The sequence below is a fragment of the Alternaria metachromatica genome (assembly GCF_023757995.1).
Source record: "Alternaria metachromatica strain BMP 0045 chromosome Unknown scaffold_1, whole genome shotgun sequence".
Classification (NCBI taxonomy): Eukaryota; Fungi; Ascomycota; class Dothideomycetes; order Pleosporales; family Pleosporaceae; genus Alternaria; species Alternaria metachromatica.
In genome coordinates this window covers 1,552,855-1,565,114 of record NW_026055492.1, presented here as the reverse complement: position 1 = coordinate 1,565,114, position 12,260 = coordinate 1,552,855, and the positions used below count along the sequence as shown (strand labels likewise).

Sequence of the window (12,260 nt, the reverse complement as noted above, 5' to 3'; positions counted from 1 at the left end):
TGCGGGTGTGGTTGGATCTCTACTTGCTCGCTGGCTACAACTACAGCTTCTGAAGAGTTGAGCTACGTTCTCGTAAGGTCCATGGTATTTGGACTTTTACTACCTACCATCGACCCTGTGAAAGTTCGAAATGAAGTCCGTTTCCTCCTTACTTCTCATCTATCGCGCGACCGGCCTGGTTGATCGTGGAGCAGTAGGCTTGGCTGTGTACTCTTGATAAGAAAGTCAAGTCGATATACCGAAGTAGGGCCTATAACTCAATATTTAGTAGAGCAGTGGAAGGGCCTTATGTCGAATACGCGGATTCCACATTTTCCCTTCTTCTTCAACTCATGGCTCAGTGTGTGGGGCATACTGACTGCCTGCCTCTCTGTTTCGGGAAGCTCGCGGGCGTGAACGAGGCAAAGGCAGTGCGACTGGTTTGATCTAGCCTTGGGGAAAGACGCAGAAGACTATGTATGCTTTGTGGTTGCCATTACAAGAGTGTGTGAAAGACGCATCTTTATCTTGAAACAATGGCTATTATTGTGCATATCAAGATAAGAGTTTGGTGATCAGCCCGGACCAAGACCATGTCCCGGCCTTACTCAAAGATGCAATGTCTTCTTCTTGGCTTGGAGGATTGAAGGGCGACTTGAGATCCGGAGAGTTCCTGAAATGCGAGTGGATTGTGGTAACGCAAGTGCACGTGTTGACCATGAGTGACTCCACGAGTCACACGTGTCGTGTGCTTGTGGTCATATTCCGACCACACAGACTGATTTCATTCATACACATGGACGCGTTGTCATGTTGTAATGGGGCGGTCAAAGGACCACGTGAGGAGGCTATCCGACTTCCAAAGTTGACGCCAGACCGGGATCAAGGGGCACTCTTTGACAGCAGTCAAGGTCGAGCCATCAAAAATGAACTCATCGATGTCTGGATTGTGGCAGTCGTAATCGGCTCGTCAAGTCGTATGTGTCGTGTGCTCATAGTCATACTTTGATGTCGACGTGTCGCCATGCTGTATTGGGGCTGTGGATGAACCACGCGATGATGCTGTCCGTCTTCCAAAGTTTAGGCCAAGCCGGGATGAACTGACATTCTCTGACAGCAGTCAAGGTTGAGCCACCACGATTAAACTCATCGATGTCGTACAGTAGACGCGCAGTAGTGGCAATCTAGGCTTATCGCATTCTATCGAAACTGTGTTCGGATTACATTCCGTGCTGTCGTTCGCATTCGCAATGTGGAGTCGTGTGGGTGGCGGAAAACAGCAGCCGTTGAACTTTCCGATGGTTGTGGTGTTCGTGAAGAATTTTCCGTCGGGATAGGCCCTGTCGCCTGTCGGTGAACGGTCCACCCACTGCGTGCATCTCCGACATCGTATCTTCTCCTAGCTCAGCGTTTCCCCAGATGTGAAGTCGCGGTCCTGAGCTTGGCATTACACATCGCGCACTTTTGGATGCATCGGCCCCGGATTCTTACCCCAGAATTTCAGCGGTGACACGGTTGTTGTTCTTACGTCTCTCGTATTGACTTTGCGGGGTAGCCATGCGCTGGAAGGATGTTGGCATCCAGCCTCTACGGAAGTTCGACGTGTGCCTCGTCTCGATGCCACTAGCGACAGCCAATTGCTTGACCAGGCCCGGTGGCATGGCACTGCTTAGCAAGGGCAGAGCTCGACAAGCAGTGCAGTAGCGCCTTTGGTAACTGCCGATCGAAGCAGAGCCGCCTCGTAGAAGATAACGGTTTCTATGTCTTCATGGCTTATACCGTGTTACGAGGACCTTGCGAAGCTCATGTGATAGGTCGCTTCGTTCGAGGCGGTCGCTCAGAGTCGGATGTCTAGATAGTCATGCCGATAACTGCATGCGCTGATATGAGCAGGCCTGGACGCTGCGTTGGTTGACGCTCCGACATCGTCATGGGGCATGCGTGCAGACGTGGCTTTATCTTGGGCTGAGGTTATCGTGAAGCAAGATGATGCTGCTAGCGGCACTAAGGTCTTGCGCTAACTATACATAGTTATCAAATCCACTTCTTTCATCCCACTTCTGGATGATTGTGGGGTAGCCGTTGATCTGCCTTATCTCCAGACTCTCAACATCCTCATGATGCTTTTTTGGCTATAACCTTCTTTACGAGCCCGCCACTGATGATAGTTTCAGACGACGCGGATAATCTATCAATCGCGTGTCCAACTTTTCCGCTGAGCGGGCGTCCTCCCATAGAGGGGTTTAAAGAGCGAAAATGCGACGCTCGTCTGCGGTGGCTGGCCAATCAGCCGCACGCTGATGCACGATATGGATACTTCGGGGAAAGCTGGGTTGTTGAAAGGCCGAAGCTCGGCATCCAGGCTCAGACACCCTGCATCAACCACACCAGCGACATGTTTTTATCAGCTGCTATCTTGGCCCACACCGGTCTAATGATAGGCGAAGGGAACCATCGGCTGTGTCACTGACCCGTCACGCGCATTTGAAGCGTCGCATCCGCATTCACTGGATCCGCATCTTAAGTCCTATTACTTCGCACCGGGATTCTCACCCCATTGTCGTTCGACATTCCCAGACCTCGCCCCCCCAACCAAGTCTACCCTACCCTGATACTCAAGATGCCCGCATTGGCTCAAGACAAGGTTTTGGCGAGAGATCTGAAGGCTAAGAAGACCAAGTCCAGGAACGGATGCGGTCGATGCAAGCTCAAGAGGGTAAAGTCCAACGATTGCGCCTACTGCACTGGCCCACTTGCTGACAAAAACAAAGCTCAAATGTGACGAGACCGCTCCTGGTTGCTTGCAGTGCAAGAAAAGGAACGTCGCGTGCCCTGGCTACGAGAAGACTCTGAAATGGTCGACAAAGTACGAAGTCTTCAACCCCGCCCAGTCCAAGTCGGCGTCCCCTAGACCCAGGTCAACACCCGACGCCACCTCTACCACTTCACCGGCAGCGAAGTCGCCCCTTCCTCAGAACGTCGCCAGTGGTATCGAGGCTGCGTTGGCTGCCGTCCTCCCTGCAGGCAGGAAGAACTCCCCTCCCACACAACAACCCTTGACAACACAGGCCTCATCAGCAGTCCCATCCCCACCAAGCTTTGAGGAACCAGCCTCGATACAGGAGTCGTCTACCGAGGATGGTGATTCCCCTCGCGAGTACGAGCCTTTCCCCATGGAGAATGTCAACAACATGGACCCCATCATGCTTGATGGCTTCGCTGACGCTATCCAAATGCCCAACGAAGACTTCAGCTTTGATCCATTCGACAACATCGACTTCGACTCTGGATCATTGGAGGACCTTCAGTTCGACATGCAAGACCTTTCACAGAAGCAAGACATGAGTTCTACTTCGTTACCTGTCATGGACCGGGAACAGAACCGAGAGTCTAGCCCCAGGCTCTCGCGTTCGCTGCTTCTTGACTTGTATCGTCTTCCAAGTCCTTCTCCAGACCCATCCTCTCCGGATGATGTCGAGTCACTGCTCGTCCAGCATTACTTCAAGGACGTCTGCGCTGTGTTTTCTTCTTTCGATTCTGTTCTTAACCCCTTCCGGACTACCATTGGCCGCATCTACAAGGACTGCCCTTCCATTAATTACGCGATCCAATCCATGGCTGCCGCGCATCTTGCCAACACATTCCCCAACATGGCGGCAACCGGCCTTGAGCTACAGCGCAAGGCGCGCGAGGCACTGGAGCTGGAGCTTCCACTTGCTCAGAGGGATCACACAAGCGCAACCAAGACGTTCTTGAGCATCATGCTACTTGGTCTCACCACCTCATGGCACGACAGCAACGCGCTCGGACTCGAGTACTTGTCTATCGCGCGAGACCTCATCCTCCCCAAGCTTTTCAGTAGGTCGGGCGGCATTGAGGTCGAGCGCGAGGCACAGTTCTTTGAGGAGTCTTTGATCCACTGGGAGATGCTCATGGGCTTCGTAACAGAAGATGCCATGAGCTTCTCGCCCAAGTCAGGACTGCGACCTAGCATCACCGCCAGGACGAACACTCCTGCTGCGCGTGGGCCGCAAGGAAAGACTGTCCCTCATCCCTGGACAGGCATCGCTCCAATGATCCACTTCCTGTTCGCCGAGGTCGGTCGTTTAGTTCGCAAGGAGCGTTCGATGGACCGTGAGAACTCGATGGACCTCCGCCGACGACAAGAGAACCTTCAGAACGCCGCCTCATTGGAAGAGGACCTCCTAGCTGTTGACTACCCATCAGTCGATCAGGTCATTGACACTGGTGATGAGCGTACCCCCAAGGAACACTTCGTCACCATCGCCGAGGCCTACCGTCTGTCTGGCTTGCTGGAGATCTACCGGGTCTTCCCCTCCATCCTACGCAAGCGCTTGGGATCTGGCAAGACCAAGGGTAGCGAGAACATCGAGTTCGCCTTCCCTACGCCACGATTCGAGACAGTCTACGAGGCTACCGACATCAAGCTGTGGCTCAACTCACTTGCCATGCACATCATCCGGTCACTCGAGTCTCTGCCTTCCTCGTCTGGTACATTCTGCATCCAGCCGCTCCTGCTTGTTGTGTGTGCCTCTGAGTTGAAGTTCGTCTCTTCGATTGACTTCTTCGACGTGCAGGCCAATGACGCAGAGGTCGTTGCCGCTCGTGAGTTTGTCATCAGGCGCTTGCAAGAGTTCGCTCTTAGGCTTCCCAACAAGCCTCTTCGCAAGATGATCCAGCTCATCAAGGAGACCTGGCGCCAGTCTGACGAGGGCCAAGACGCGTTCTGGATTGACGTCATGAACGATAAGGGTTACCACACCATCATGTGAGCCAACCTTGTCAACCTCTACCGACCATGGGGCGGAACCTCGCGGCTCCCCTCAACCAAAACTCTGTCCTTTCTACGATACATTTACGACATGACATTAGCGCTTTTCCTGGATACGGCATTTCTCTACGGCGTTCGACATCCTGTTCCTATTTCTTATTAGCGCGCCATTCCTGGAGACCATGTTCTGGTCCTCCCCTGTACGACTGTATCCACAGTACTGTCCTCGATACGAACTCTAATGTACGGCTTCCACCTAGACTCCTCGGTTCTCAGCATCCCGGTGATGTGAAATGTGGACCCCCTGGCCTACCGCGACACTACCATAATACGACTACGATACCCCGCGCGATACCCTAGCGACCATCCCATTGCCTACTGCGATAAACCAACCCTTAATACTGGCATCCATCTGGAATGCTCTGCCAACGACCACATCCCCTTCTGCGACCTTGTCCCATTACGATACCCCCAGCTGCGATCAGCCCACTGCGATGACCTGTCACGATGACTTGTACCGATATCTGGACCCATACCAGGACCCAGTTCCGCCTAATAATGACATCTATCGAGATGCCCATAGCGACAACCCGAGCGACACCTAATCTTCCATGCGACAATACCTTTACCAAGCAACAACTAATTCCTCTTTTACCCCTGCGATACCCCCGCTGTTTGTATATTATTTTCTTCCCTTTCAGGTAGGTATGAGTGGATGCTTCCATGTGTTTCCCGATCGCGACACTTTCGTCCACTGCGGCCATGCATCCTTGCGCCCACTACCTGGCTCGACCGTTTGCACCCTGCCACGATTGGATCGATGCATCGTTCGGGTGACTTGTATGTAGACTGCTTGCTTTAGCGTTCTTGTTCTTGCTTCGCGATACCCATTTGCTTTACTGTTCTGTTGAGCGTTTGCTCTTTTTGTTTTGCGATGTTTCATCGCGAGCTTTGTTGTACGATACCTTCGTGGTGGGTGGTGGCAGGGACGAAAGAGGAAGGAGGGACGATGGGGAAAAGACACCGGCGTTCTGTGTCCCAGACACTGTCATTTGTACTCGTGGGTAAAACCACGAGGTGCCGGGCATGTTGTAGGCCCAACCTTGGTTTGCGCAAGTGTCATGGTGGGTGAAACCCCATGACATGCGGGGAAAGATAAGGCGCTGTTGTTCGCTTGGACGAAATGTTGTAGCACCGAACCACACTACCACGACGCCTTCGCATCGCTGGAACATGCATGCACGGTGGACAGGTAGTGGAAGGTGGAACATAATACATTCATTCAATCAAAGCCGTGATGTGGGTAACACTACATCACAGGCCTGTTCGCCTCATCATCACTATCATCGTCATACGCAATGAACTCTCTCCGTCCACTTGATGCCTGCGTGACAAAGTATCGTGTCGTCTCGTACGCTCGTAGCTTCTTCTCTGCGCCTGGGCTGAACACTGAATCTGCTTCCTGGGGACCAGTGGGGATGGCCAGGAGACGCCTTTCTGCACCGGTCAAGCGCAGGCTGCTCTTTTCGGATACTGGCTCAGGAGAGCTGTTGTTTTTCATCCTAGAAAGAGCGTTAGTATATAAGAAATAGTCAAGAGAAGTCAAGTTGTCTTACCATTGTTTACCCAAATGCAAACCCTCAGCAACACAAGCCAATATCGCAACCACAACAATCATCTGCAGCGCCCACAGCCCAATGAACGAGCTGTGGAACTCTGGCGTCGACAATATCGATTCCGCATGACACACAATTCTCCTATGTGGGCTTGACGTTGACTGTGCCTCCTCGTGACTGTTCATCAGCACCGCAGTCGGTACCGGCTTCTGCGGCGCATCCTTGATAGCACCCGCCATATACGAGTCGTACAGCTCCGGCTCTGTGTGTTGCAGTTTCTGTAATTCCGATCCTAGGCTTGCGCATACATTGAGTGCTGCGACAGGACTTTGCGAAGGGTCTGCTGGCGACCAATGTGCGGCGGAGGGTGTGTAGGCAGCAGAAGCGGGAACGGATGATGACGGCATATCAGCAACGATTTCGCAGCGGCAATGTGTTTGTGTAGGCGCAGCGAGAGTATTCGATGAGAGCAGCAGAGTCGCAACGAGCGACGTAGAGATTTTGGCCAACATGGTCGTGTGTGGGTGGTGATTATGGTGTCGTTTCTCCGTAGAGAAGAGAGACACGATTATAAGTGTAGTTTTCTCTTGGTGTTAACAAAGCCACGCGATGTTACGTCTGTACCAAGGTGAGGGGAAGAGGCGCAGCGGTTGGGATTCCCTTGCTGGTCGGTCCGTTAGTGATGTTTTCGGGCGTACTTTTTCCAAGATGACATACCTACCAAGGACTGGGCCTTGACACCTAAGTAAGCGATGTGGTTGATGATAAGCAGTGGAATTGCTGGTGCGTCAAGTTGGGTGGTAATCTGGCGGCCTGATGTAATGGGCTGATGGAGATAAGGTGGTAGATGGGTAGGGGAGTGTGGTGTTGGTGGTGCTTATGAAGGATGATGATGCTATGCAATGCTATGCGATAGCGAACCGTCGATGGGATTGATGATTAGATTACTCGGAATGGTGAACAGGTGAAATCCCGAATGCGCGCAGCAGCAGCCCAGTCTATATGCGAAAATTATCCCCCGCCTCTGCCCATTCTGTGTTCAGCGCAGCTGTTGTATCAGCTACGCCCACACCACAGCCGGCCGTTTCGCACAGTAGCATCTCGCCGGGGTCTAAGCGGGAAGCAGAGACCGGGTTCTAGAGTCAGCGGTCACGCCGGGGTGCGCGCTGCGCTGCGCCTTTTTGCTGTAGCTTTAGCCGAGATGAGCGCTCGTGTGTGCAGTAGGTGAACGGCGGGTTGTCTGTGAGCACATTAAGATAAGATGGGTGAGCTGATGGGAGGTTAGTGTTTGGTGGAAAGTGTGGGTTAGATTGCAAAGGTCATTGGTGCATTGGTTGCTGGAGGCGCAGCTGGGAACCGCGTTATGGCTAGCGGCGTCCCCACAGATTCAAGCATCGTCACTTTTCCTTCGTTCGATGGATGATGCTAGAGATGGTGTTCATCTCAGTTTCTGATCGTCTTGCGCACTCCAGCGATGACTTCACTCGTTTGCAACTTCCGTCCTCTGTCATGGTGCGGACCTCACTCCGGGTACCGCACTCACAGACAGGGGGCTCCACCCTCGAAAACGGACTGCGAAACGTTACTCTCGACACACGGACGTCCACATCCAGTACACCAACCCTCTTCCAGCCATAGCACATCTATTTTTCCTTCTCTCCTCGGCATCCTTCCGAGTCGTACCTGAGGCTAGAGCTAGAACGACGATAAACATCTCTCGGTCCTTCCCCACGGCTTGAGCTATTAATATTCTTTCTTTTTCTCGTCGCCAAGCAGGTACTGGCAATACATCGTATAGTACGCGGGTCCTTTCTGGTCTTGGTAAGTGAGAGCGCGAGCGCTCTGGAGGGCTCTGGACCGGACAGTTTCGTGAGGTGGTACGGAGACACCGACTCACCTTCCGGTCGCGTTTGTGTTGCTCGTACAGCTGTTTGTCTAGAGTTTGAGAGTCTCAGCTGTCATGTCAGATACCGTGGACTATCGAACACGGCGTTCCCTCCGCGCGCCGCTACTTAAGCATACAGCAACTCTTGCGCGACAGCGGGGCGGAAGGCCAAACAGTTGGAGTTGTGAATTACCTTTTTCTCACGAAACGCCTGGCTTGAGCTTCCGAAACGGATCTCCATGTGCTAAGAAATGCCGCGGAAAGCTTGTGAGTGATAGAGATCAGGGTTGCTGCATGTGCCGTTTCACAATGGTGGGTCTGTATAACCGCGGTTGATATCATGTCGCTGAATTCCATGTTGGATGTCTCTTGAACGAGGATCACGGAAGAAGTGGAGTCATGAGAGTGAAAATGGTCAGATTCTTGAGTGTCTTAGCGACGGAACGATTGTCTCTATGAGAACGTGGTATCGCGGTAAATGCTCAGACTGGCAGCTGTCGCTGGAAGGGTCTAACGACATTTGTGATGAGGAATATGGATTCCTTTGCGCGCGCTCGGATTTTGGTATGGGTCCCACGGTGCCGTTGAGTTCTCATTGACGGTCCAAGGTGCTATCGCGTCGCTGCAGCACTGTTTCTCAAGGTCCTCTTTCAGCTCATCCCAAGTATCCACAAAGCTCGGATCCATCCTCAGTATCTCTTTTCTCATAGAGTCCACATCTTTCTGGAGTCCACACTGCCCCAGTATTATCCGCTCCAGCTCTCTAGTAAGGATACCTTTCCACTCGCCCTCTCCCACGGTTCCACATTGTGTCGCAAGTTGTTGGAACTCTTCTTTCCCACATATGGCGCCCAAGTGCTCGACATAATCCGCCCTACCCCGAAAACACTCTTTTAATAGCGCCATTCTCGTGATCTTAGACTTCTCTTCCTTGAACCAAACCACACCGCAAAACCGGCACCAGTTCTTTCCTGCTATGATCCATCGATAGAGACAGTCTTGACCAATGACATGCCGACATCCGCGCGTGAGGATCTTGACTGCGATTTTACAGCTGCCAGTGGGACTAGCGCATGTGTGTACACCGGTTTTTTCCCATCTGCAATATCTCGGTGGTATGCCTTCCGTTGTGTTACGGGTTTGGGAAGAAACGAAGGTATGGGGTTGTGCAAGCTGCGCGCTTATACTCGATACATCTGGGTTATTTGATAGACACTTCGTTGACAGTGGGAGGCTTGGGCGCTGCTGTGCAAGAACGGATCGTTCGACGAAGTCTTCTGAAAGCCGTCGTCGGAAATAGGGCTGCGGTGTCAACATTGCCAATTCTTCTTTCGCCGCTTCTTTCGTGAGCCACCTCACTCTGTGGTCGCATGCTTCGGTCCAGAAATTGCACACAAACTGCTCGCAGACTATGCAGCGTTTGTCGAATCCCGCTAAACCGATTTTGCTGACGTTCTTGGTACGTAGCATGAGCCATACAGCGAGCGAGGGAGGTAAATCTGGTATGTACTCGGTCGCATCATGCCGTACACTGATTACCGGTGGGAATGAGTGGTTTCTGGAGAGGGACATGATTGGCGTTTACAGGTAAATGATGGATGGAATGATAGCGATGGCTGTTCGTGGTAAGGATCGGGGGCGTCTTTTGATGGTGTCAAGAGAGCTATACGTGGAGCGAAGGTAAGTGCAAGCACAAGGGTGCAGACAGCGACCGCTTAGACACCTTCGAGGCAGCGAGTACTGTGCTTCGGTCGAGGTTGACTCCATTTTTGGATTAGGCAAGACCGATATATACCAAGCCAGGAAGCACGTCAAAGGCCTCTCGCAAGCCATATCGTTCCTACCTTGGATTGCTTGCTCTGCGAAGTATCCTTCAGAATCAGTAAAGTACGCCTTTGACTCAGACTGCGGTCTGGTCCTGATTAGGATTGGTTATTGAGAATTCTTATCCATATAACCCTTGTCTCATGTGCTTATCTGGAATGCATAACTCGAAGGTCCTGTTGTAGGATCTGGAGGCAGCGGGTGTACGGCGTGTGGGATTTCAGGCAGGTTGTCTTCAGGCTCCGGATTGCTCGCATCATAAAGCATGCCGCGATCGACGGCGACGCGGCGGTGAGTTCCATGGATTTGGCATGTGTGGTCATGTCTCTTGGTGTTAAGGAATACAGTGACGGATGACCTCGCAGATGCCGAGGTGGCTTCGCGTCGGCTTGCCCTTGGTCTCGCCAAGAGCTGCCGTATCAATGTTGACCCACCAGAGCGTCATGAGCATCCACACGATCAAAGTGCAGTAACTTCATTCGCTCTTACGCAGTTGACATTGCTATCGACATTGCACGCAGTCCCCTCCACCAGCCATCATGTGCCTCTCCGTCCAATCCTCCTACTCGCTACCTACCAGTATCTTCCGCCTTCCCGCGCATCGTCAACCGCCTCACCCCTCCCAACCCTCTACAGCAGAATCGTCCCATTCTCCCCCGTGATAAGCTCAATCTCCCCCGGAATAACCGTCCCATTCTCCACGGCCGCCGCATGTCCCCTCGCCACCGCCCCATAAACTGGCAAATACTTGTCCAAGTACGGCAGCAGCTCTTTCGCACCGGGCGTATTGCGCCAATCCCGCATCAGATCGCATACAATGGAGAAGAGAGAAACGAGCTGCACACCCGCGGCCTGCATGCGCGCGTTTGCCGTGTCGCGCACGAGCTGCGTGTAGGTGCCGCTGGCTTCGACGTTGGCGAAGACGGAGTAGCCTTCTGAGCGCAGGGCGAGGGCGAGGAAGGTGGTGCAGACGTCGGTTGTGATGCCGCCGACGATGATTTGCGTGCGGTTTGTTGCGCGGATGGCGGCGCGGAAGGCTTCGTTGTCCCAGGCGCTGGGGATGTGTTAGGAGAGGTGGTTGCTAAGAAGTGGGCATTGTGATATGTTGACACGAGGTATAGTGATCATGATGAGGAAGACGACTTACCTGACCTCGCCCTGACGCCGGATAAGCGGCGCATCAGGATACATCTCCAGCATCTCCTTCGGCAACGGTCCATTGGGTCCTTGGTCCGCAGACGTGCTCAAAATTACAGGTATGTCGAAAACTTTCCCAAGTTCGGCGTGCGCCAGGATGTTTTGCTTGTAGAGGGTTGGGTCCCAGTCTCTGGCTAGCTGGAAGAGGCCGACTTGTAAGTCGAGAATGAGGAGGAGCTACGTGGGACGTTAGATAGGGATATGGGGTTGGAGAGTATGAAGAAGACTCACCGCCTTGTCCTTGTCGATGCGCTCCCATGGTACAGCTGAGGCATGTTAGTTTCTGGAAGATTTGTCTTACAGGACAATCGTACCGTCACCGCGAACGGTGTTGAACAGCGTGAGGGCCGCAAGAGCGATGGCGGAACTGAACCTCATCTTAACGACTGATGAATGATCGGTATATCAGGCTATGCTCCGGAGTCTGAGAAGTATCCAATATTGTTGCAATGGATGTGTAACTTGAGAGCAGTTGGAAGACCTCTTTATACGTCTACAGCGTCTTCAGCCTCATCCACCTTGACTCCTACCTCCCGCCCAAACCCCGTTCAATCGCATCTACTCCACTGCGCAAATACCTCATCGGCACGCCACGCCTTGGCCCACGAGCCTACCCTCGTACAAGATGCTTTAGGTCCATGTTAAGGCGGAGCAACGTAACCAAGTCCTGCACTGGTGCAGCTTCAGACTACCATCTCGACCCGGAGATCTTGTTGTTTGCAATGCTATCAAAGCCATGACAAACACTGTACCCAGATTATTTGCCAGCCTCACGGCTCAGCATTGGCTACCTTCATGAAATAGCCCCGCATCACGGGTCCTAGTCGAGATGTCGTGCATGGGCGAAGCGCGTCATCGTCGACATCCTTGGTGTTGAGGCGTCGTATACGACGGCGACATTCTGAGTAAGACTTTGATAATCAGTGGTAGTACATGTAGATACGTGTGGTGCGATGCTGTCAATGGT

At 52.8% G+C, this 12,260-nt stretch overlaps 3 protein-coding genes across 3 annotated transcripts; 1 reads left to right on the top strand and 2 right to left on the bottom strand.

The window, feature by feature from the left end:
• Positions 1-2,599: 2,599 nt before the first annotated feature.
• J4E83_000505 (uncharacterized protein) lies at positions 2,600-4,772 on the top strand (the record flags this gene model as incomplete). Its single annotated transcript, XM_049327467.1, has 2 exons — positions 2,600-2,695; positions 2,751-4,772. The coding sequence occupies 2 exons, from the start codon at positions 2,600-2,602 to the stop codon at positions 4,770-4,772; spliced, it is 2,118 nt and encodes a 705-aa protein (XP_049193612.1).
• A 1,308-nt stretch (positions 4,773-6,080) lies between these two features.
• J4E83_000504 (uncharacterized protein) lies at positions 6,081-6,899 on the bottom strand (the record flags this gene model as incomplete). The annotated part of the gene is made up of 2 exons (XM_049327466.1): positions 6,081-6,304; positions 6,410-6,899. The coding sequence occupies 2 exons, from the start codon at positions 6,897-6,899 to the stop codon at positions 6,081-6,083; spliced, it is 714 nt and encodes a 237-aa protein (XP_049193611.1).
• A 3,827-nt stretch (positions 6,900-10,726) lies between these two features.
• Positions 10,727-11,671, bottom strand: J4E83_000503 (uncharacterized protein; the record flags this gene model as incomplete). The annotated part of the gene is made up of 4 exons (XM_049327465.1): positions 10,727-11,150; positions 11,244-11,470; positions 11,525-11,559; positions 11,608-11,671. The coding sequence occupies 4 exons, from the start codon at positions 11,669-11,671 to the stop codon at positions 10,727-10,729; spliced, it is 750 nt and encodes a 249-aa protein (XP_049193610.1).
• Positions 11,672-12,260: the final 589 nt, after the last annotated feature.